This window comes from Ptychodera flava, chromosome 14 (genome assembly GCF_041260155.1).
Source record: "Ptychodera flava strain L36383 chromosome 14, AS_Pfla_20210202, whole genome shotgun sequence".
In the NCBI taxonomy this organism is placed as follows: Eukaryota; Metazoa; Hemichordata; class Enteropneusta; family Ptychoderidae; genus Ptychodera; species Ptychodera flava.
In genome coordinates this window covers 37464863-37490050 of record NC_091941.1, presented here as the reverse complement: position 1 = coordinate 37490050, position 25188 = coordinate 37464863, and the positions used below count along the sequence as shown (strand labels likewise).

Sequence of the window (25188 nt, the reverse complement as noted above, 5' to 3'; positions counted from 1 at the left end):
TTCCACCATTCATCCGTTTTTGTCACAAAATGTACATTCTGCAGCCATTAGCAAAATAGTCAGTCATTGCTTTGAGTTAGACTGTCGCGTCAGCACTTCAGACAAGAATTTAGAAGTATTACTAAATAAAGCAAAAGCTGCAAGGAAATTTTAGCTCCCTCGGCATTGATGAAACATTTGAGTAAAATGAATACATGATTTGATTTAATTTGATTTGTAGATGGAAGGTTGTTGAAGAGCAACTTAGAGACACCCTGAACGTCTTTGAACAAGCCCTGATGCACTGGGAGAAATATGAAGTAGAATACAAACATGTGTCGGAATGGATCGAAGAGAAGGAAAGAAAAGTGGAAGACGTTCTCCTGGCTGCCACTGATAAAGATTGGGAGGCTAATAAAGAACAGCAGCTTGAAGTTGCCAAGGTAATGACAGCATCAGAATAATTTGCATATTAGTTGTCATGGTAATGTGCATATCAACGATGACATAATGAATACATTTATGCAGACATAACATGTTCAGTCTAACAAACAATCTCCTACATATTGCAAACCATACACTACAAACTGCATTTACACAGACTTATATGCACTAATATGCATGTCTGCTCAGACAGCACAAACTTACACAGATAAGTAAAGAGATACTATACCACATATTATGTCTGCACACTCTTTGCATTGTCCAAGAATAGAAAGCTGGGTACATATCCATTTTCCCATTAAGGTAACGTTGCACTTCACCAACACAGTTTTGTTTCAAAGGAATATTTCTCATCAAAGATTGCAATGACCCCCATACTGTTTATGAGCAGAGAATCTGAAATGTTGTATACACGTAGCAATAGTTTACTCAAAGGATGAAGGGGTGTATATTTGTGGTAGAAAACCTTTCAGTATTAATGATGATTTAATTCAACAACTCGATACTATTTTCTGAAATGTGATATTTCACTTGAAATAAAAGTATATGTAGAAAAATATCAACTATTTTATCGTGCATTATTTATCCTCATTCTAGAATAGCAGTGGTTGAAAGACTGACACTCAAAAACAGTGAATAAAATCATGATAATCAGCTTATTCAAAATAGTTTTATTATAGTTACTATAAAAGAACATAATATGAAAATTTCAGAAAATTTGACCCAGCCAAAGTGGAGTTGAAGTGTTGTGAAATCTTGAAATTGGGAGAAAAGAGAAGCCAGGAAAACGGGTGATTTGAATAAATCTGCATAAATTCACCCAGCTTACGACTTCTTGCAAAGTTAAAAGTTAAACCCAACCAATATTTAATCTTTGGTTTACAAATTACTTACCATTGAAGGAATCCTTGTTAAAAACAAAGTGATTTTGAGCCAAATACGCTGTGTTGTGTGCAATGCCACCTTAATAAAGACATCACATCGTAAATAAAACCAGGACACATCGCAAATATTTTAGATTATAACAATGTTTCATCTATAGTGTACAGTCTCTGCCGTGGTGGAAGGACTGTGGTTCACTGTTTAGTAATTGTCTTCAGGCTCTCTCAGATCAACTAACTATTGTGTATTCATCCAGTCTCAGAAATAGATATGCCCATAGGCTTGGACAACTGTAGCCCTGCTCCATTGGTGAACATTTAAATTCAAGTCTGTATGGTACAATTAGCATGACTCAATCAATCTTCAGCTGAAATTATCTAATCACTGACACATGTGGATAGTTGGTTTTCATTTGCCAAACCCTCTGGTGGCAGTAATTGAAATCTAATAGAGCATGAACTGCCTTCCAGTAGCATAGCTAGTCTGCTGTAACCACAGTGAGGGACTGTTGCCCATGTGTGCATGACTTCCTGTCTTTGAGTAGTTTCCAATCTTCCCACCCATCGTTGTCTTTGGTCTTTCTTCACCTCCAGGTGCTGCTGACTGACTTAGATAATTACAATGGAGTGTCATCGATGACATTGTTGATAGAGCCACTGACTAGGCACATGGACAGCACAACGATTGTTAACATCACGTCGCAGCAGAAATCTCTGCAGCAGGTAAGACAACCGTTAGCTCTGTGCAACAGCTGGTAATTCACAGAAGATTCATTGAGTGTTTCTCAGACTTGTCTCTAGGGTTATAAGTAGAAGTATGCTTGTGAACCTGTGTGTATTCTAGTTCCTTCCTCTTAGACAAAAAAGTTAGTCTTTCGTGAAGAAAGAATACTTTTCATGGTAATTACCTTAAAGCCCCAAATCCTTCGGATATGAATTTATTTTAAAATCAGAATCTGTTAAAGAGAAAGAGTTAAGAAGATTTTTAAAGGTTGAGACTACCCATAGAAGCTGAGTTTTCCATTCACACCGCATTTTATTTTTGTTACAGTGCGCTGAATGTTAATGAGTCAAGCATGTAGTATGCATGAAACAAAAGAGTCCATTGAACCATGGAATAGATCCGTGACTGGACAAACCGAAGTAAACTGTTCAAATTTGTGCCTTGTCAGAAACAGTTTATTGTGAATTGTTCTTTAGACTGTTAACCTTTGTCAAAGAGTACTTTTGAAAGTTCAGAATGGTTATGTCATGGAGGTAGACAGAAGAGTACATCTTTCTTCTATTGAAGCCATTGATGGTTTGTGTGGAGTGTATGGTTGAGTGAACTACTTTAGTCTTTCAATAAGGAATGATCAGGGCAAATATTCAGCGAAGTTTGAAGCACTGAAACTGATATTCTTGAAAAGGAAATTTTCAGTACAGGTAGAAATTTTGTTTTCAGCTCAGCAATATTACAAAAAAGTGAAACAAAGACCGTCAAGTTCAAACAAAAGGGAACTTGGCAAATGAGTCATTCACACCTAATTTTAATTACCTCTAGTTCAAGGGCTTCAGCATTAATATTCTATTGTGTACAAGCATACACAGTTGAAACAAGAATATTGTCTATTGTAAAAGCTTGCAGGATACAGAAACAATGGAGGTCAGCTGTTGAGTCTACTTCTATCAAATTTTAGTAAATTTCTTAAACAATCCAAGCCAAGTGTGAAAAAGGGCCCCTGAAATTTATGTCTGTGATTTAAGTCAGACATGAAAAAAATCTTGAGGCAAAAGAATCAGTTTTGGTGTTAATATGTGATGTGACCACTCTCTTTACAGAAACTTGATAACATGAAGCAGGCCATTGGCAAGCAAGTACAAGGTATGGAGCATGACATCATCGCCCAGAGGAAGTTCCAGGATGCATTGCAGGCACTGACATTCTGGATGGAAAACATGGAGGAGATCATAAGCAAAGAAGACCCGAACAGATCGGCAGACGAAAATTCCATCCGTGACAGGATGGAGGAACTTAAGGTCAGTAGCTTTTGCTTTGCAAGTTTTTGCAGAAGTTCTGGTGAAAGAATTATTGTGGTCTAAAATTACAAGGAAGTTGAAATTTATGTCTTTCATTGTGATTAGTTTTATCATTGCACAGTTTGATACAGTAGCTATGGTTTCGAGAAAGAAAGTACACTTTAATGTCACCATAGATTTAGTCAAACATTTCATTAGACATATCATTTTAGAAGTTTTTGCTAGCTGATAAAAATTTAAGCTGTTTGTGACTTTCTTTGGACGAATGATTTGATATGTTTATTCCTACATTTGAAATGTAACCGTCACTTACACTGCGTTGCTGCAGTTGACATTTAGTTGATATGTAGAGCTTGTAACATAATACGCAATGAAGACATTACGAGACAATCGTCCAGATTCAAAACAAATAAAGCTATAATGTCACTCATGACAGGAGATATTTCTGAACCCTGAAAAAAACATGTTCATGTGAATTTTTCTTTGTTTTTGTTTTTTAATGTTAATTATTTAGTAAATTATTGTAATCTTGTTGAAGTTTCAAGCCATTAGGACATCTGAAAGTCGTCTGCTGTTTTTTTCATAAGGACAGCTGCAACGTTTAGACAGGGACATCAATTCTATTCAGTGTGTGTGTCCAAATAAACATACCAAGCATTATGCTACCCCTCATTAGCACCTCAGTTTGAATTCTCCATTGGACCGTGTAAAGTACCCATTACTTTTCTTGTCCAGTAGCTCTAGGTATTAGGCTATACATTTTTCAGTCGTAGCTTATTTCATGAGACAAATTCAAACCGAATGAATAATTACAAACTTTAAGATATTAAGAGCAGACTTCCAAATTTAGTCACAGTTTATCTGCATATTGCCAGGCTATAAAAGCATTCTTTCAAATTTATAATCTGAAGCTACAGTTCCGATATAATTATGATTACAAACTCAAGTCATGCATAGCACAAAGCTCTGTCAAAGCTGATCATTTTGTTGTTATTTGAAAAATGCCTTGAAATAGATAACATTAAAGTGTATTTGACAAGTTTGTATTCGCATGGTAAAAAGGCGTTTGATAAAAGAGGAAGAATTGTGTAACTTAGCCATATCAAAGATTTGACAAGTGCAGTGAGGTCTGTCTGTTGGCCTAGTTACATGTAATGTTCTCAATAAATTCCATGCCTGCCATTCCTCAGTGGTGTGATATGAGATCACAGTTGGCAAGATGCGCTATGCTTCATGTAACATGATAGGATGCAACACAGCGCCCTCTATAAATAGCAAAAAAACAAATTTGAATTTCACAAGGGCAGATAATGGCCCAGAGTACAGACAACTTTCAAAGCTGAACAATATCAGGATTTTTTACCCTAAGTTTTGGTAAGGAGTAACTATGGAGATAGGCAAAGTGGTGAGTCTTCTCGTCATGTATGACCTGTGGATCATGTGATATAGGGTGATCTGTCAAATACAGGATGTACACTGTATATAGCAGGATGTCTGCAGCTTGTAGGCAGAGTTTCATCACATATCAGATTGTTTGTATTTCCACCGGATCTTTTAGAGAATGTGTCAGTTCTACAAGCGTAACAGTCTACTCATGAGAAGACTAATATTTTTAGAAAACGGCTGATGAAATCAACTGGTTTCATCACATATCAGATAGTTTGTATTTCCACCGGATCTTTTAGAGAATGTGTCAGTTCTACAAGCGTAACAGTCTACTCATGAGAAGACTAATATTTTTAGAAAACGGCTGATGAAATCAACTGGCAACTTCACTAGACCAGCATATTGGTGTATTGGTTATTTGTGTGTGTATACTAAATGCAACTTTACTTGTAATAAAAAAATTTCTTGTCATGGTTGTGAAAGTCTTAGAGGAAATGTGTACGTCAATTGATAAAAAAATTACCAGCAATTATTTGCAATGCTAGTCAAACATCTAATAAGTTTATGTATACTATAAGAAAGAGTGTATGTTGTCATCTGACATTTACTAAGTATAATTTATGATTTTATTGACAAAACATGGTAGCAGAGATTCAGATGTCAGTGTTATCAATATATCATTGTTAATTTGATAGAGTATTGTTTGTTGGCTGCCATATTCTCTCGTAAAGTTTTTCTCAATTTTTCATCTTTTTACTCAATTACAATCTTTCAAATTCTGTTTGCAGTCTGTTATGCTACAGTTCACCAACCACACTACGCAGCTGGACTCTCTCAACGAGATGGGCTACAAGCTGTCCCTCAATGACAGCAACGTTGAGAGGCTGACCAACCTCAATCACAAATGGAACACACTGTCCAATCAGACCTCAGAGAAATATCGTAGTCTGCAGGGAATACTTCTACAGCAGCAGAGCTTTGCACAGAAGTGTGATGCTTGGATGATTTTCCTGGCCCAGACTGAACGTAACTTAGCGGTTGATATTGCTGGGAGTTACGAACTTCTGCTGGAACAGCAAAAGATGTATGAGGTAAGAAAGAGTGAAAAAAGTCCATATTATATTGCAAAGAAATTAAAATTGGTCGTTATGTCTTGGAATATGTAAAACTATAGAAAACACTAAAATAATGTAAGCAATATACTGAGAAAGCAAGTTTTGTTCTGAAGTTCACACATAAGACAAGCCCCATACTTGTGCTTCCAGCTATAAAGTGGAAACATGGTTTTTGTTTCTTTTCAGCTTTTTGAGGCAGACATCTTCAACAGACAGCAAATCCTCTTCTCCATCATCAGTGATGGTCAGAAGATGCTGCAAGACGGTGAGGTTGAGGACCAGGAGGAATTCCAACACAAACTGACGCTGCTCAGCGAGCAATGGCAGAGCGTCGTCAAGAGAGCTAGTCAGAGGAAGGAGATCATCGACAAGGCCATCAAGGACTGGCACATCTACAGAACAATGCTGGACAAGATGAACGAATGGTTTGCTGAATTAGAGGAAGAACTACAGAGTTATGAATTCAAAACGGCCACACTGGAAAATCTCAGGAACATGCAGGAACAGGCAAAGGTGAGGATAAATTACTACTTCTTTACACTCCCTCCTGACATTCACCTTGGAGTAGTGTGGAAAAAAGTAATTCCCCTTAGGCTTACTACTCTAAATATTTTGTGAGTATTTTTTGTGACAACTACTCCCAAAGCCTATTTTTAGTGATAATCAAGCCAATTTTGTGGAGCTGTTTCTAATAGAACATCACAAGAAAGCTGCACCTTTCTATACATTTTAATAGAGCAAGAAGCGGTGAACAAATTCAGTGATCTGTAGCCCCTGACTACCGTATTTTGCTGAGATTTGTGAATTTGCCATTCTCTACTGGACCAGTGAACACAAATGCAGCACAAATGCACTAGTGCAATAGAAAATGTATTAAGGACTAGCAAACTAGACTACAAGACTAGCAAACTAGAATAGAAGATTGGCAAACTAGACTTCAGGATTAGAAAAGTGGACTTCAAAAACACCAAATTTACATCAGTACCGATCCAAGTACCACTGAATACTGAATGAATTTGATTGCCCTTGCCAACGATATAATTTGTCATATTTTATGAATGTTTTGTTTTCATCGTATTGCAGACAACGCAAAAGGCCGTTGCAATTCAGGAGAGCAACTACTTAACGTTGAATGAAGCCGGCAAACAGTTAATGAGAGTTTCAGAGAGGATGGCAGGCGAGGTAATCAAGATGGAACTACAAGAAGCACAAAAACACTGGCACAGCATCACAACCACATTGAAAAAACACCATCAACGACTGGAAGAGCTCCTCAGTCAGTGGAACGAGGCAGAGGAAAACATCGAGGACCTGTTGGCATGGTTACGGGATACCAAGAAGATGCTGACGGTTCCTCTGCCTAATCAGTATGAGGACTTACATCGTGACTTGCAGAAATGCAAGGTAAAGAGGAAAAAAAAAATGTTTAAAAAGATAATGGTCTCATTTATGTACACTATCTTATGTGTGATTGATAATTACAGTGATTTTCACTACCATTGTGGAGATAATTGAGTCTTCCCATTAAATTGGTGAATATTTAAAAAACTAACATGCCATGAGATACGAAACTAGAGTAAGTATAGCACATAAACCAGGTAATTCATGGTATTAGAAAATGAAAAACACTTTAATCAGAGTTAATAACAGCAAAGATCACTCACTGACCTGTTCACCTTGAGTTCCCTGTAAGAACAGGTCCAGAATCACCATTGATAACAATGGGCTTGGGTCAAACCATTACGATAGGATATATTGATAATATAAAGCTGGTACTGGCATACTTAAATATTCTCTGCATTGAAATACATCATACCAAATCAGTGTTTACATGTAAGGATTTTTTGTCAATCCATGCTTACATGCATCCTCTCCTGTTCCCGTAAAATTCCAGGAATACGAAAATGCCTTTGAAACTTCAAAGGGAAAACTCAAAACACTTTCCAACCAAGAACATCAACTCGCTGCCACCATCAATCCGGATGACTTGTCCATTCTCCGGGAGAGAATCTCACTACTTGGAAAACAGTGGGACGAGATCCATGAACAGACCTCACAGAAGAAACAGAGAATTATTGACAGACTCAATGAGTGGTCACAGTTCACTGAAAGATGTAAGGAGTTTTCTGATTGGCTAACACACATGGAGGTCAAAGTGTCCCACAATGGTGAGACCAGCATTGAAGACTTGCTACAGAAACTGCAAAACGTAAGTTGTAATATTATGAAAGTCTCTTTAAGAACTTTAAAAAATGAAAGAAATATCTGAAATGATTATTTTGGACAGCATGTATGAAGTGTTCAATGTTGGGGATTACTTTTCAGGGAGTGTTCAAATATTCAAAGTTCTAAAGGTTAAAATTTATCATATAAGGATGCTAATATTGCGTCTGTTAATCACATTGTTTACTAAGTTCGATAATTTTTGTATAGAAGAAGAAAAACAAGGCCTTTTCTTACCTTTGACATAGTACTATCTACCTCAAAACATTTAATGAACAGCTGGAAACCTAATAAAACGTAGAATATAAAGAAAGATATGTCAGTCAAGTCAGTACTGATACTAATTAAATTCTTTAAAACTGCAACATTCAATAGTGAATTTTCAAATTACTACGTAGCAGCCAATGAATGTAGCAATTTGTTACTCCAGGACAACAATTAATTTGAGTTTCTAGTCACCCTTTATATGGTAGATATAAAATGCTGTATTGTAAAAAAAATCTGGTATTTCATTGAAATTGGCATTTGGTGCAACTAATTAATAGCTTTGTAAACGCCAGCTATCTTACCTACAGGGTTGTGTGACAGTCATGAATGGAACTGTGTATAATAAAATTTCAACAGTAGTTTGTTTAACTCTTGGCTTCAGACATGAATGAGCTTGTAAACACAAGTTCAAGTCACAACACATTGGTGAATTTAAGCATACTTGAAATGCAAAGATTGTAAAACATGGGACAAAGAAATGACAATCTGGCGATAAATTTTCAGTGACAGTGTTATGAATTTACATGTCAACCCTTGTATTTTAAATGTACACGATGCAAGTTGTAGGATTATTTCTCTTGATATTGTGTGCACTGTAAAAACCAAGGTTACATCATCCCGCATGATTTTTATCAATGAAAAGATTAAACTATGATAATGAATTTTGTCCAGGATCAGGGTTATAGGTCATATCATGCAAATATCTGAAACTGATGTTCCTGTTTTTTGAAAAACATCAAATGCTGTGTACGATGACATAAAAAAGATTCACAGTCACTGGATCTAGTTCATGTAGTTCATACCTGGCAACATTGTTATCTTGGAGCTTGTCCAAGTCTTCGCAAAATTTAGGCTAAATCTCATAGATGAGCTATGCCATCATGACCTTTCAACTCTGGCAGCATGCAGTGTCATGGTATTGACAACACTGTTAAACTTATATTAGCCACTCAACATTTATCTGATTGTGGAATCTAATCACTATGTGAAGCTATTTTGCCATGGCTAGTCCTTCTGAAGGTTGGTTTTATGGAGCTCAGCCATGACAGCTAAAAACTTATCAAGTTTGGTGTCAGAAATAGAATTCTTCATGGACATGGTGAAAGATTCTGTAGAAAGTACTGTGCGTATACATTACAGTAGGGAAGATTTTCATTTATCAATAACTGTTTTATTGATATTTGTATTTCTGTATATTGCCAGATTTGCTACTGTTTATATAAGTAGTTTCAGTTTGTAGTGTCCATTACATTGTGTGTCAGAACATGAACTTTTGATTTATCAGTGAGTTCTGCTGTAATTTGCATCAATTGCACAGTTGCCTTCTTATACTTCTTTATATCTTTGATTATTTTACAAAACTTTTGGCTGAATAGTAGATTTTACCTATCATCTTGAAATTATCATCTGCATTCTGATATATTCTAGGGTTCTCATTTGTCATTTACATTAATGCATTGTATGGCTAAGTGGATTCCACTATATCTGTAACTTACATAACTCTGATTATTTTCCTTGCTTATCCAATATCAAGATGAGTACTATAGATTGATCTGTTTTTGTTGCCGTGTGACCAGTGTAAACAACAACAGTGTTTGTCAGAAATGGTGCGTATTCATTGAGACGGATTTCTTGTCTTGGTCACACAGGAATACAAGGAAGAAGTCAGATTTGCATTTGAAAATAAACAACAGCTGGCGGAGCTGGGTGAGAAACTGATCGTTGCCAGCAATGAAATGAAGGCAAATGACATTGAATACAAACTGGCCAAGTTAAACGACAGGTGGCAACACCTCATGGATCTGATTGCAGCAAGGTGAGTGATGCATGTTGGGATGTGTGATGACCCAATAATTGGTGACACGTCAGTTGCCATGGAAATGCTTGTGGTGAGATGCAGATGATCATTGTAAAAGTTGTATTCAAAAGGATGTTATTCCAATCAGGTTGTTGATCATACTAAAGAGTTACTTTGACATTTCAACAAAAGTGGAAGTTGTTGATGATACCCTTTAGTACACATCAGTGTAAACTTTCTATGGGTCACCATTTGCAGCCTGTATTTTACAGAATTAAATTTTACAGACTGGCAGTGTAGAAATTTGTTGCCAAATCATAATTTCCTGCCACAGAAGGCCTGTGTAGTTAGTACAGTACTTATACTGTGTACTAACCTGACACAGATATCCCCTATGCCATAAATTATCAAGTAGTATAAAAACTGTGTAATATTTCATCATATGTCAGGTTTACAGTCAGAATGGTTGTTGAGTTAGGCTTTTTACCCTCCCCCTTCTGAAATGTTGATAAAACCACTCAGTTGGCGTTATGGATACACTATGAATCTTCCCTGTTGATCACTTATGCCGGGTATTTCACAGTATTCAGAAATACACAAACAGCTTTACCAGTCATAGTCATCTGTCGGTTTTGCCTTCATATAGTTTGACTGGCGTTGTGATTTTTGAGATTTTTTTTAATGGAGTCAACCACTAAATCTTGAGAGGAAATGAGGGGGAAAATTTTGAAAATTCCTTGAAACTTTGCTGTTTTTACAAGAAGAGAATTTTAAGTCCCTTTAAACTTTAGAAAAGGGGTTTTAAATTGTTGAAAAAACAAAGTTTTCCCACTGCCAGTTCAAAAACAATGTATGAAATTTTGACAACCAAAAAAGTTTACTAATTCTCAGTCCACCCCCCCCCCCATGTAATGGATCATCCCTCATAACATAGGAAAGGAATATGCAAGGATACTGTTTGGCAAGTCTGATGCTATATATATGCTGTTTATTCTGGATGACTTATAATTTATTTGACATACAGTAGATGCAAGAGTTGAATTTCTGATGTCTGTTTGTGAAATGACTTTTAAATGGCAGTGCATGTCATTTGGCCTCCAACTATCAACATCTGTATTTTATTCCATCAAATTATGCAGACACTGTATTTTGTGTCATTATTATTGTATTCTGTCCCACCAGTACTGTAACTTGACATCTAAAAATAACCACGCATACGAGCTGACATTACTCAATAATACAGCCGTTTGGAGATGTTATTTTTAAACCTAGCTTGTACATATTCATAGTTGATATCTGAGTAGAAAGCTCTAAACTGTATCCACCTTGAAAGCATGATTGGTTTATCTCTTGCTATCATTGTGGACATTCTGGATTAGTCCAGTCATTGCACTCACATCAAACCAAGAAAATGTCTGTATCGGTGTTGATGGAGTGTATTCTACTACCAAGGTTGGTCAAAATAGGTGTTTTTTCCATCACTCTTGTACGGGATGTGGTTTGCTTGTTCTGAACTGACACATGATTAGATATCTGTCAACACTCAGGGGTGTCAATTTCATGATCTGGTCTCTCTGTATTGGTTTATGCATGGAGGTAGTACCTCCATGGTTTATGTGCCTTCTTGTCTCTGATTAGGGTTGCCTATCTTTGAAAAACCAAGGCCTTCACTGATGGTAACATCGAAGAGCTTCCAATAGATAGTCAGTTTCATGGTGTCAATCGCATGGTAAATTTACCATGTAGTTTTGATATATCAATGTGTCAGTCCCATGGTAAATTTACCACATAGCTTTGATATATCACAGTACAGTATCATTACATCTGTAGTGTCTTCAGTATCTGCACATGCAGAGTACTTTAATATACAGTGAGTATGTCTAAGAGATGCCTTGGATTATGATGGCTTGTGTAAGTCTGATTAATCATGGGCCTGTAGCTCTATAGTTTAACAAATCTCTCAACCAGCCTGTGGCAAAGTCTCTCACTAGGTTTAGTTCATCTCATTGTAGGCCATTGTTTTCCAGGCCAGCATTGCAGTGTTGCCGTACCCTTTTGTTTTGCGATATATTCAAATTCCATCCATTGACAGCTACACTCACCTGGAGCTACAGTGTATTGTTCTGGCTAACAACAGTATCAGTGCCCAGGCATTCTCATGAATCACCGTGCCTTGTCATGTAAAGCTACCAATTAAACATACTTGAAATGCTCCTGCTCACTGTGTGCCTCTTTCCGATCACAGAACCAAGAAACTACAGGAGACTCTGACCGCTGTACAACAACTTGAGCAAAACATGAGTAACCTGCGGCACTGGCTGAGTCACATCGAGAAGGAGATCTCAACGCCAGTCACATACGACTCATGTGATTCATCAGAAATTCAACGTAAGCTTCATCAACAACAGGTGAGTTGAAAAAATCACTAGTTATGTACTGCCAATCAAACCGCAAATCTTGTTGCAAGAAGAAAAGCAAACTGAACAGGTTATGTAATATCAGTGAAACAGGTAGCCAAAAAAAGCTTACTGTAGTATAAAAAACAAGTTCTCACTTTGTGCCCCAACGTATTGTTATTTCACTGTGGAGAAAAATCTGATATACACTATTATCAGATTTGTATACATATTGTGTTCCATAACATTAGAAAGTAACACACCTGTGTTGATTTGTAGATGTGACTTTAATTCATCACTGGTTGGGTTTGTGGCCTTTAATTCTTGTTATTGGCATAAGACAACGCAGATGAGATGTCATTGTAAGGTTTTAAAATGTATGGCTTCAAAACATTGTCACTGGCATTGTCCCAGGGCTTAGTGTCTTCTACCGTCAGCTTGGTTTGACATTTAGTGTGATATCTACACGGTCTTCATAAAAAAACTTTGGACCTTGTGTCAAGTTTCAGTATCGAAGGAGAGTTGATAGTCCAGCTAGAAAATTAGACAAAGCAGCCATTCTAAACTTATTAGGGCTTCATGATGGGTGATAGTTTTACATTGTAGGGTTTTTAGCACTTTAGAAACATTACGTGTGTGTGTGTGTGTGTGTGCATAACAACTCTATTTTGATTCAGGTGCTGTTGCATGCAAATATCATCATTCTCTATTCACATGCAAAGTACCACATTGCGTAGGCTCTTTTTGTACTACTCATATTGTACCAGGGTTAAACATTAAATTTATAAACTCCATGCTCAGTTTTGACATATTTATCAGATGAAATTTAAGTATAAATGTATTTCTCTCTGTCATTAGGAGCTACAGAAAGATATTGAGAGACATAGTACGGGGGTTGCATCAGTCCTCAACCTTTGTGAAGTACTGCTGCATGACAGCGATGCGTGTTCCAGCGACGCAGATAGCCAGGCCATTCAGAATGCAACCAGGAGTCTGGACCAGAGATGGCGTAACATCTGTTCACTGTCCATGGAGAGGAGACTCAGGTAAGGTCTTCATCAGAACATCTGTCAGTATTATTGTGAAAATTTATGACTTGTTATAGCTCTCTACCAGCGTAAATTCTATTCATGAACCTTCACATGATTACATATTAATGCAAATCATCGCCATAACAACAGCATTGATTGAGTAACTTTTATAAATACATTGCTTAGAATTCGACCCTTCATCCTGGAGATGGTCATTTTTTAGCTGACAGGGGAATCAGTTTTGATGGTAAGATTGTCATTTTTTTATCCACGCAGCATTGAAGAGACCTGGAGGTTATGGCAGAAGTTTTTCGATGATTTCAGTAAATTTGAAGAATGGCTGAAATCAGCAGAGAGGCTAGTCAGCTTTCCCAACTCATCCAATGCTCCATTTGCAGTCATTAAAGAGGAACTACGCAAATTTGAGGTCAGTTGAAACAGGGCAAATGACAAATGACATTTTAATTGTGGAATAAGTTATGTTGATTTATTCCTTGGTTACTATGGTAGAGTTTTAGTAGTTATTTCTGAGCAATACAATTACAGCTTATTTCATTTAATTTACTATATTGACTCAGTTTTCAATGTGTTAGTAATATTACATAATATTATCTTTTATATAATTATTGCTAGTTAAAACAAATATTTTGGTAGCTAATGAGGTCAACAAAATGACCCTTGACTTTCATACACGTTTCCACGTGTCACAGGAACTAAACCTGCTATTCAATGTTCACCTTGCAGTTGTTCCAACGCAAAGTCCATGAAAATCTCACCCAGCTGGAAATCATCAACAAACAATACAGGAGACTGGCCAGAGAGGGCAGGACGGACAGTTCCAATAAATTGAAAGCCATGGTGCATGATGTCAACAACAGGTGGGACAACCTGTCCAGGAGATCCGGTAGCATTATCAAGAGACTGAAATTCATGCTGGACCAGAAAGAAGAATTTCAAAATGCCAAGGAGAGCTTGTTAGTCTGGCTAACTGAAATAGATTTGCAGCTGACCAATGTGGAACATTTCTCTGAACAAGATACGGCCATGAAAGCTAGTCAAATGAAGGTTGGTTGTCATTTTGTTGGTGTTGTAGATATTAAAAATAACCAAAATGTGGTTGCAGGTCCTTAAAATTGGTCTACATACCGGGATATGATGCAACTATCAGTTACTCGTGACATAAAGCTAATTATAAGAAACTGGTGCAAGGAATTACATAGGTAAAATGGATACTCAGGTCATTTGTTATCATTTCCATTTTGCTTCCTCAGATGGTAAAAAAGAATAACTGTTGATCAAGCAAAAGAACAGCAAAATAATGAACACATGCAGCAGCAATTTACGTATCCTTTTGTAGGTTATGTATTACATCAGTGCTATGAACCTTGTGTCAAATGTAAAAGAGATTTCCATCATTGCCAGATGCCAATTAAATTAGCAATCATGTTATGTAATAGTTTGCAGAGACAAAGTACCTAATATCATCTATTTACACATTATGAGAGCATCCTTTTCATTTGTATCACTTTCTGATCACACTTATTTTGTCCTCTGTACAGGCTTTCCAACATGAAATTGACTTAAACAGGAGCAGACTGGACAATGTGAATATGCTGGCGCACTCTCTGATGCAGAAATGTGACCCAGCTGATGCAGTCATCATCCAGGAAGAGTTAGATGAACTTCACAAGTATTGTGATGAAGTCTACAACAGAGTGTCAAGGTATCAGAAGAAACTACAGAGGCTGTCGCTTAACCAGGTAAGAAGTGAGGATGAACGATGAAAAGTAACCACATCCCCATCATTAAGGACAGTGTCCCATGGCAACATGGTAGTATCCAGTAGCAAAATATCTATGATCTTTGTTGGTTTGGTGCCAATGGTATTGGCCACAATTGAATATCAATTTTATAAACAGCCATGGTGTGTGATTGTACCTCTTCCAAAAATGTGATATCTTTTTAACTTTGATATTGAAGTTCGATTTTTACAATTACCCAGTGGAGTAAGTTTGGCAAGTATGTATGTTTGTCTGAATAGATTGTCTTGCTTCGTAGAGCATCAAATTGAAATGTTAAGTCTCAAAGTTTCATCATTACTTACCAGATAAATGGCATGGTTTAAACATGGAATGAGTGAAAGGTAACGTGTAGTGCATTAACTAGTGTCATATCCCCAACTCACAACAAAGGTCATAGTTCATCCACCCTGTCATGACTAGCATCACAGTAATTACTGACTGAGCTGAATTCTATCACCTCTGATCAATACCTAGCTTACTGGAGATAGAACTCACAGATGAGGAGAGATAGTTTAGGAATACACTGAGTGGGTGCACCCATCACACCAATGCACATGGAAGAGATACACGTGAATCAGATCATCAGGAATGAAAGTGCATGTGCAATTGCATGTGCAAGGCTAAGGATAGCAAGCAAGGAAGATAGCGTGAAGATAGCGTGAACAGCACCGCAGCCAGAGTAGACTGAGTTAGGTTTTTGTAGAGAGGTGACAACCGAATGTTAACTCTCTGAGAATAATCAGACAGGGACAGTCAAGTCAGCTGTGGAGATGAAACATTGAAGCACAATTTAGAACAAATTTCAGCTTGATGTATACGGCTAGGTCAGGCAGACCATTCGAACATTGTCAGTCAATCAGTTTTACAGATAACAGGTAAAGCTAGCAATTCAGATTAGTAGTAGGACTAGAAGAATGAACCACAGTATGCTCACACATCCACAGAATTGGAATTCTTTTGGGACAGCGCATGCACCATTTGAATGACTTTGACATTTGCATCTCTAAAACAAAAGTCGTGTGCTTCTCTCTTCACTTTGTTCTCTGCATACAAACTACCACTTGTAGGAAGTTCAACGTCAGATAATCGCACAGAGTTATCTGACTGTTCCTATCAGTCCGGTAAGTATTCTGTCTCCTCCGCAGCAACTCTCTGTGTTTGTACATTCATGTAGCACACTGACCCACTGGCTGTAGATAACCACCTGCTTCACTGCATGCTGTCACTTTCAAAGTGGACAACGTCTTCTGTGTAACTAGCTTTGCATGTTTTCTCCTGCTTGCATGAGTGTTACTAGTCTCAGAAATAAATCTTGGATTCAGGAGAGTTTCTTTCCATCATGAATTAAACAGGAGCAGGTCGTACCATTTTGATGTGAAAAAACATCAAGTGAGATGTACAGTACTATTATTTCATTTTACCAAAATCTGGTGCACCAGATAGCTTATAAGTGATATCGTTGTGTATAAGATCAGAATTTCTCTGCCTAACATAGATTGTTTAATTAATTGTTGTACTTTGGTTGAGCAGTATGTTGATGTGGCTGTTAATTTCACAATGTGACATGTTTCATTTACTGTTGCATATGTATATTTCACAGATGAGATGTTCAGGTGTTGACCATTAATAATTAACAGATAGCTTGAGTCCACTTCTGCAAGACGGACTCACAGTGACTACCAATGTGATAACGTTTTGATATTAAAATTCTTCATGTACTGTCAGTTTTTCAGGGAGTGTAAAGCTAACTTTACTTGCTTAATCAGTGATTTAATACAGATATAACACAAATCATTAACTACTGGTAGTACAAGGAAATTATATGACAATTCTCTGCTAGGTGTGGTGAATCTGGTCCTATGTTAAAAAGCTAATTTATGTATGGTTTGATTGCAGAATGCATTTTCCAAGCTGTGATATATGTGTTAGCATAAACAGGATAATTACAGCACAAAAGTATTTTGAATTCATACCAGTTTCTGTCAAATCTTTGTGAAAATTACAACATTGGTCTGTGACATGTCCTAGCTATCATTGATTTCACAGTGGTGGAGGAAATATGCACTGCATTTCCAGAATAAAATCAACCACATAAATGGGAATGGATCGAGTGACAGAAATCAAATCTAATCAGAAGTTAATCAGGAGGTAATATAGAGCTGACAGAAAGTGTTTCTAGTATTTTTAAAGTCCAACTATTGTATGTCATGTGAGAATTATGAACTATTAACAGTAACTTCTGTTTTCATTTACAGAGTGACAGTTTTAGGTCATCGCTTGAAGCGGTATCAAGAGAGAGCAGCCCAGCAAGGTCTAGTAAATCCAGCAGCCCTACTAGATCCAGTCTTTACAGCAGATCAAGCATCAGCCCAGGACGTAGGACACCATCTGGTCGAAGGACGCCCTCAACGTGTGGCAGTGCCAGGTCGGGGTCTCCATTCAGGGACTTATCAGGGAGAGACACCCCGGCAAGTTTGGAGTCATTGGACTGGGACACATACTTGATGGAAGAGGCTTCTATTGCATCAGATCCGGAAGCGAGGTGGCAGGCCATGATGGAGCTCAGGGCTACCGGATTATCCACAGAGAGTATTCGCAGGGCACTTCTAGAGAGCGAAGAGAAGCTGGATGCAATAGAGTCATCTCTGGACAGAAGAATTCCAAATGGTCCGGAAATTGAAGAAGAAAAAGAAGAATATGTAAGTATGAATATTAGGTAATGCAATAAATAAGATAAAATAGTGCTTGGGAAATGTGATGCAAGTAAAAGTAAGCAGTTCCACTTCTATCAAGTATTGGTGTCATATACCGTACAGTGCTGATCTTCCCTCTTTTGAAAGCATGAATCAATCAATAACATTCTGCCAGTACTCCTCGTACTCACATGTACAATCATTTGGACCACCTGTACAGATCAACAAGTGTGTATTCCATTGTTTATTTTCTGATTTCTTCCGTGCAGGAATCTCTGCTAGCTGACACCAAAGCCTGTATCGCCATCGTGAAGAGTCTTGGTCAGAGAATGAGAGATGACCAAGCCGTCATACAGAAAATCACAGGTATGTGCCTCGTGAGTTGTACGGTATTTTGAAAATAAAGAGAAGCCTGGCATACAGTCAAGCTACCAAACAGTGAATGTGGAAATTACTCAGAGGTGTCTCCAAGTTCAATGCTAAGGACAAGTTTTTAATCTCACATTTTGAACATTTGGCAATACACAGAAAATGTTTGATAAAATGCGATATTGAACAAAGAATGTATAATTCTGTCAAGTAAACATAATAATCCACTCTGTACCCATGCAAGAAAGACAGATGAGTTTAATTTGTAGGATAGTGTAAACCCAATCCCCACCTTCTGTCCCTATCACACCCTGAATGGACACATGGACGTGTCTAAAAAAACTAATCATTTGTTTCTCTCTTGCCAGCTATTGTAAATCGATGGGAAGTGATGCAGCCTGATGTAGTTGACAAATACAAGAGAATACGGAAGACACACCAGGAATGGCACCAGTTCCGGAATGATCTCAATAACATCTCATCCTGGTTAGATGAAGCTGAAAGTGTTCTCAGTCTGCATGCTGGCCCTGGTGGTGATATTTACAATTTAGAACCTACACTCAGGCAATACAGGGTAAAAACATTCACAAGATATTATTCCCACATACTTGTTTAGGTTATCCCCTTTTATAGTCCATGGAAGGCTTGGACCCATAAAGGAAGGCACTGGGAATGAAATAGTTGGAAAGCAAAGTAGTATTTAGACCAGAATTTCACCAATCTGGAGTTACCATCTTTGTTGTGTAAATAAAGTTGCTATCTGAACATGTAACGAAATGTGTGATATACCTACGCACACATAGCATGAAAGGGTTTCTAAAGCAAAATCACTGTTTTGACTGGGATTTCACCTGGTCATTCACTCATCTTAAGTGCCCAATTTCGTTGTGTAAATAGAGTTACCATCTGATCATGAAACAAAGTGCATGGTGTACCTACATACCGATAGAGTGAAAGGTTTGAAAGTATCAACATAAGAGAAAGAAACTTTTAGAACTGCCCTTGTCCAATCACTGAGCATATAAATAAAGTAAACTTGAAAGAGAAAAATGTGATGTACATACTATAAGTGATCACTATTGATTTTCAAAACAAATATTTCATCTCCAATCGAGGTTATGGCAAATTGGTTATTGAAAATGACGACTGTATAACAAATGCCTTTGACTGTGTAAACTCTATTTTACTCTTGACTGAAGTTCAACAAACTCTATTTTTGTGTGTGACCTGCAGGAGTTCCTATTAGGATTAGATGCAAGGAAGGCCATTGTCATGTCCATTAACCTGGTCAGCAAGAAATTCACCAGTCCAGAGAATCCCCACGGCCACGAGCTGCATCAGAAGCTGACCGTGATGAACCACAGATGGGAAGCAGTATCAGCAAGGGCGAAGGACTGGCAGAAAGACTTGCAGGTACAACTGATGGGATGTGACGAGTTCCATCAGACAACCAACGACCTCCTTGATTGGTTGGAAAGAACAGAAAATGAAATGAATGAAATGGAACCCCTGAAGATGGAATTTGACCAAGAAATATTGAAGGATTACTACAAGACTTACATTGTAAGTATCATCATCAGATTACCCCAATGCAGCTGTTGACTCTCTGTTTGAAGTGATAATTACATTACAATATGTACCCTCATTTGCTGGTAGTGTACACAGGTAGCTGTAAAAGGAATGCACTATGATACATGAAAGAAATGTTCTGTTCAGAGCTTGACCCATTCACTATGTACCCCTGCATATGCGTCCACCCACCTTGTCAAAAACAACTAGGGATGTATGAAATTCTATTCAATGGTCGTTGAATCACCTTGGTATCATTTTGTTTAATGAAAGTGTTGCCCTATTTTCAATTTTAGTTCACTGTTATTGAATTTTGTCCATTTGTATGTGTGAGTCAAGGCAGGTTGTCAGAGTTACCTAGCGCCATGTACGTAAGAGTCAATGCAGGTTTATATCCTAGTCACCAAGTAGTGTGTATGTGTGTCTTTGCATGAAGGTTCGTGTCAACACACTTCATTGCTCATCATTACATCAGCAAGACTGCAAGATGCAAGTGTGTCGAAGTCTATGTCACAGTCAACATGCTCATCATTTTTTGTCATTAAAGTTTATCCACCGAACAAATCATGAAAACGTTTTTTTCTTTTGAATTTCAGCGACTACGACGGGAGCTCCAGGAATCGCACCCCAGGGTGATGGCTTTGAAAGAGACGGCTGATCAGTTGCTGATCAACACAGCGTCCAGGAAATGGGAGCTCACCAAAGGAAAACTCAGCATTATTGTCAACAAAGTCAACACGTTACTCAAACGCTGTCATGACAACATTGAACTCCTGGAAAATGTCATAGATACTTCAGAATTTATGGTAAGGATTCTACAAACGTCAAGGTTTATGTCAGTAAGAAGATAAACGCACAGTTATCCGTATCATGTAGTGCATTGCATCAAATTTCATAACTTTTCAAAATTATCATTGATAATATATTTGCGTAAAAATAACAGTATTATTGTGATCATAATTAAGTATTCTTGTTTGAACAGATTGTATCATAAATACTCATGGAATGTTTCATCTTTTGTCAGGATGATGAAATTGACGGCATGGCAATGCCCTTAGATACAGTGGATGGTGACATGAGCGATCTGGCTGGCAGCCCCATTCTTCCAATGCGTTCCAGTACACCAATACTATCAGCTGGACTACCACGACACTACACAGATATGTCTACCAACACATCACGGGGACAAGCTGGTGCAGGGTAAGTCTGAATACCATTCTAATAGTCAAGGGATAAATCTCCATTGGAACCCTGTCTTGCTGAGAATGCACAACCTTGACAAAGGAAACAGTACCCTCAATAGCAAGAGCGCCCTCTATCAAGGATAGCATGCACAAAATCTGTCAGGTCTTAAAATACATACTCCCTATTTAGCATGAGTCATAATACACTTCCTTTATAGCCTGGATTTTGCCAAAATCTTAGCTTTGAAATTGTTAATTATAAATTCATCAAAAATAACATCATTTTAAGCCACACTTTATGAATAAATGGTGCAGATCATTTCTTCTGGAACTTGCATATTTACTTCAAAATCATGCCGGAAAGTATCTCGTATTCATTGCATTTGGTGTTCATCATTTCATCCCAGGAAAACTGATTGGGAAGCAGTGTTTTTGATTCCTTCCATTATTTTAGAAAAGCAGTCCCTGAGGGACCATGCAAAATGAAGTGAAATTTAATCTGATATCCACTGAGTGGAGGCAACATAATGTTTCATTAAATAAAACCAAATATTATCCACAAAATCTGTATGTACTTCAATTTACAAAATATTCCTTTTTTCCTTGCAGCGCTGTTCAAGCTCACCAAGGAGGCAACCTTCAAAGAAGATCAGCGTTCTTAGTGCGTGTGTTCCGTGCAGCGCTACCGTTACAAATGCTGATGTTAATTCTACTAGGAGTTGCTTGCCTGGTTCCCATGACTGAAGATGACTACAGCTGTGGACTGGCAAACAACTTTGCTAACTCATTTCAGACGATGCTAAGATATACTAACGGACCACCACCGATTTAAATGGCAAAGAAAAGACTTTACCTTCATATTATATAAAAAAACAGAATTTACTTTAATGAAAAGACCCATATCAAGAGAAATATAGGCATGGCCTGTTTGTATCTTTTAAAAGAAATGTGTTTGTACTTCATGACCTTTGACCTCAATTATCTGATGACCTGTGACCTCAATTGTTTGAGGAGTCTAAGAAAACGGGGAGAAAAAACCCAACTAAATGGAAATTGCATTGGACTGAAATGTTGTGTGTAAAATATTGACTTGTACATTAAAGAGAGACTTGTAGTTTGTTTTGGATATGTACAGTGTTAGATAGTAGTTTTAATATTTGTGTCAAACTCTTTACATTTATCTTGTACTTCCAAAGAAAATAAAAGTGTAGCTTCCGCATACATTAGTGAAACATCAGAGACAGGAAAGGGATACAATGTGAAATAAACATCAGGTAAATCCAAAGAAAAACTAAACTTGGATTTTTGTGTTTGTTTTGTTATCAGGACGAAACACAAGCAATCACAAGTAAAACTCCTCAAACGTTTTTAAATTATGGGAGGGAACAAGGGGATTATTGCTTATTGTTGTATTTTGTGCTGCTATGTTTGTTTTTGTTTTTTTTATAATTCAGTCAAATAGTGTCATTGTTTCTTTTATCATAGTATTTACTCAAAGATAATTTTAAGAAATCAGCTGCTTTTTTTAAAAATGAAAATGAACTCTCTTAAATTAAGTAATTATTATTTTTTCTAGCCTGGTCAAACCAGAGGGACTGTTTTGTACAAAATGAAGAATGTAAATTGTAATGCCTTAGATCCAAGTAACTAAAGTAAAGAAATAATTCAATTTTCTAAGGAAAGATTTTACACCATTGAAACCAACAAACAAAAATTAAATTTGCAAAATGTTGCTGTTTATATATACATATATATATATATATATAAGTAACCTGCATGTTATAGTATGCTAAAGGGAATGCTAAGAATGCATCCTGCTAATTTTAGGTTTGCTCTTCTGCTCATGTAATGTAAAGTATTAGGCACTGTAAATTACTTCTCCTTTAGGCATTTATGTGTATATGGTAGGGAAAAAATCAAAACTTGGATACCCTTTGTAAGCCTTATTACCCCCTGCAGCCCGGTAAAAGTTCACTTTTACTAAACTATAAGGCTTTCAAGGGTATCAAGCACCACAAAATTAGGATATATTCTAGTGCACACAAGACATGTACAGCAGTATTTTTGTACAGAAAGGAAATGTACAGCTGGCAAACTGTATATTAACTCAGCGAATTAAAAACTAAAGATTTGAACAGTACAGTATAGAGAAGCCACAGAATACAAAATTTTATCTATTTTTTATTTTGGTTTTAATCTGTCCTTTTTCAGTGAAAAAAGTACAAAATAACAAGGTTCATTTTGTATTAACCAAGCAACTGTCTTATATATTTAAGTGTTCAATTGGAACAAATTGTTTTATGGACTGATTTGTATTTATGATAATCTTATATCAGGAATGAAGAGTTGGAATGAGTTGATCTGTGGTGAAATTCTGTACAGATGCTGAAGTGTCCATCAGCTTTTTGTACTTCTCAGTGATTTGTGTTACTTTTTTCCCTTGTTTTTTTGCATTGATGTGAAAATACATATGTACATACCTGTTTACTACACTGTATACGCTGTCTTTTGTTTTCAACCTTTCCCATCTGCTTCGGAATATCATGAATAAAAGTTGTGGGATACATTATGTTGCATTATCGAATCATCACTGACTTTTTGCTGGTCGTTGTTTTTCAATGAGCGGCAGGGGGTGTCACTTTGGGGAGCTGTCTGGTAGCCCATTTGTGTCTATGCAAACGTATAGAGGATGATGCTGGTTTCAAAATTCTGATTTATCATTTCCAGTGAAGAGATACATTGAAACATAATTAATTTCATTTTATTGTATCTTCCAATGGGCATTGACATGTAGTGTTCCCTAACTTGACTGGGAACATTTGAAACCACTCTATGAGACCTAGTCCCACAGTTGTGTGTCTGACATCAGTGTTGGCTGAAGTGAAAAGCACTTTCACACTGACTGCTTCTTTGTTGGGAGGGTGGGGGGACATCCTATCATCCTCTCCAGAGGTTTAGAATTAGAATAGACCACAATGATATAATGCTGTGGCTCAGTGACTTCTACATTGTCTGTCACTGTTGGCACGAATTATTACCAATTTCTAAACTCAGCCAATCCATGGCAGTACCATTGGAATACTATATGCATATACACTGTAGTATTGACCTCTCCCGCCACTTACCGTCACCTCATAAGCACTTTTGACCGTAATGTTGATAAGAAGTAAACTTTTAACTCCAGCACACATCTTTCGAACAAATGCACTTTCAATCCATCATTTTGAAGAAAATGTAGAGTTTTGACATTTGGCCCCAAATTGAGACTATTAAACACCAACCACCCACTGCCCTGAATGGAAAATTGTGTAGTTTGCACGTTTTGAACTGTCTAGGGTACACCTGTACCCCATTCAGAACTGTGGCCCCCTGCAAAGGCAAAAATAATCTTACTCAGTGGTAACAGCGCCCCCATTGTTCAAACTCCAAAAGTACTGTAGGGTTCAAATCTGGGTTAGCTGATGCAGACTAGCACCAAACCTGGGAAACCAGACATTACGCATCAACATCAGGTCATTTAGGAGTCATCAGGAGTCTAGCTGTTTATAAATGGAAGAGTATGAAACATGTCCTGACATGACCAAATATTACATTTTATCTCATAAACTTATATGATCCTTGGATCTTGTGACGGTATTGTTTTCATGGATAGGAAGTTTTGGTATGAGACTATTAGGATTACTTAAAATTCAATACTCAACCTGCATGGAACCCTTCCATAATATATTGTAATTTCAGTTGGTAGTTTGTGTGCATAATACATAAATTTACGCAATAAACCACACCCAGCACAGGTATATTTTGACCAGTGCAAACCATATATGCACGAGAGAGAGCCACGTTTTGTTTGAACTGGTCAAAATTTATTATTCCTTGCAGAGATGGTGCAGAAGCGCCGGGCGCGAGCCCGCGTGGAGCCGCCGCAGGTGCAGATCTTGGTGGTAGTAGCAAATATTCATTATTCAATATTCATATATCATTACAGTATATTGAAATTCTGAATTTTGTATGATAAGCTGAGAGCTTGTGTAC

At 37.3% G+C, this 25188-nt stretch overlaps 1 protein-coding gene across 25 annotated transcripts in view; it reads left to right on the top strand.

Moving 5' to 3' along the window:
- The window catches only part of LOC139150367 (nesprin-1-like), a 209196-nt gene extending 185464 nt beyond the window's left edge, over positions 1-23732 (top strand). For 16 of the 25 annotated variants that reach the window (XM_070722691.1, XM_070722693.1, XM_070722704.1 and 13 more), the window contains 21 exons: positions 221-422; positions 1899-2027; positions 3126-3323; positions 5498-5800; positions 6011-6337; positions 6908-7228; positions 7719-8033; positions 9964-10130; positions 12358-12520; positions 13367-13554; positions 13816-13966; positions 14284-14604; positions 15099-15299; positions 16409-16462; positions 17597-18040; positions 18304-18400; positions 18772-18977; positions 19637-19966; positions 20569-20778; positions 20997-21172; positions 21766-23732. In XM_070722691.1, the coding sequence (XP_070578792.1) occupies positions 221-422; positions 1899-2027; positions 3126-3323; positions 5498-5800; positions 6011-6337; positions 6908-7228; positions 7719-8033; positions 9964-10130; positions 12358-12520; positions 13367-13554; positions 13816-13966; positions 14284-14604; positions 15099-15299; positions 16409-16462; positions 17597-18040; positions 18304-18400; positions 18772-18977; positions 19637-19966; positions 20569-20778; positions 20997-21172; positions 21766-21988 (4726 nt within the window). In that variant the 3' untranslated portion in view covers positions 21989-23732. The remainder of the gene's footprint in view (positions 1-220; positions 423-1898; positions 2028-3125; positions 3324-5497; positions 5801-6010; positions 6338-6907; positions 7229-7718; positions 8034-9963; positions 10131-12357; positions 12521-13366; positions 13555-13815; positions 13967-14283; positions 14605-15098; positions 15300-16408; positions 16463-17596; positions 18041-18303; positions 18401-18771; positions 18978-19636; positions 19967-20568; positions 20779-20996; positions 21173-21765) is intronic. The other 9 variants (XM_070722703.1, XM_070722702.1, XM_070722696.1 and 6 more) reach the window with 1 other exon arrangement.
- Positions 23733-25188: the final 1456 nt, after the last annotated feature.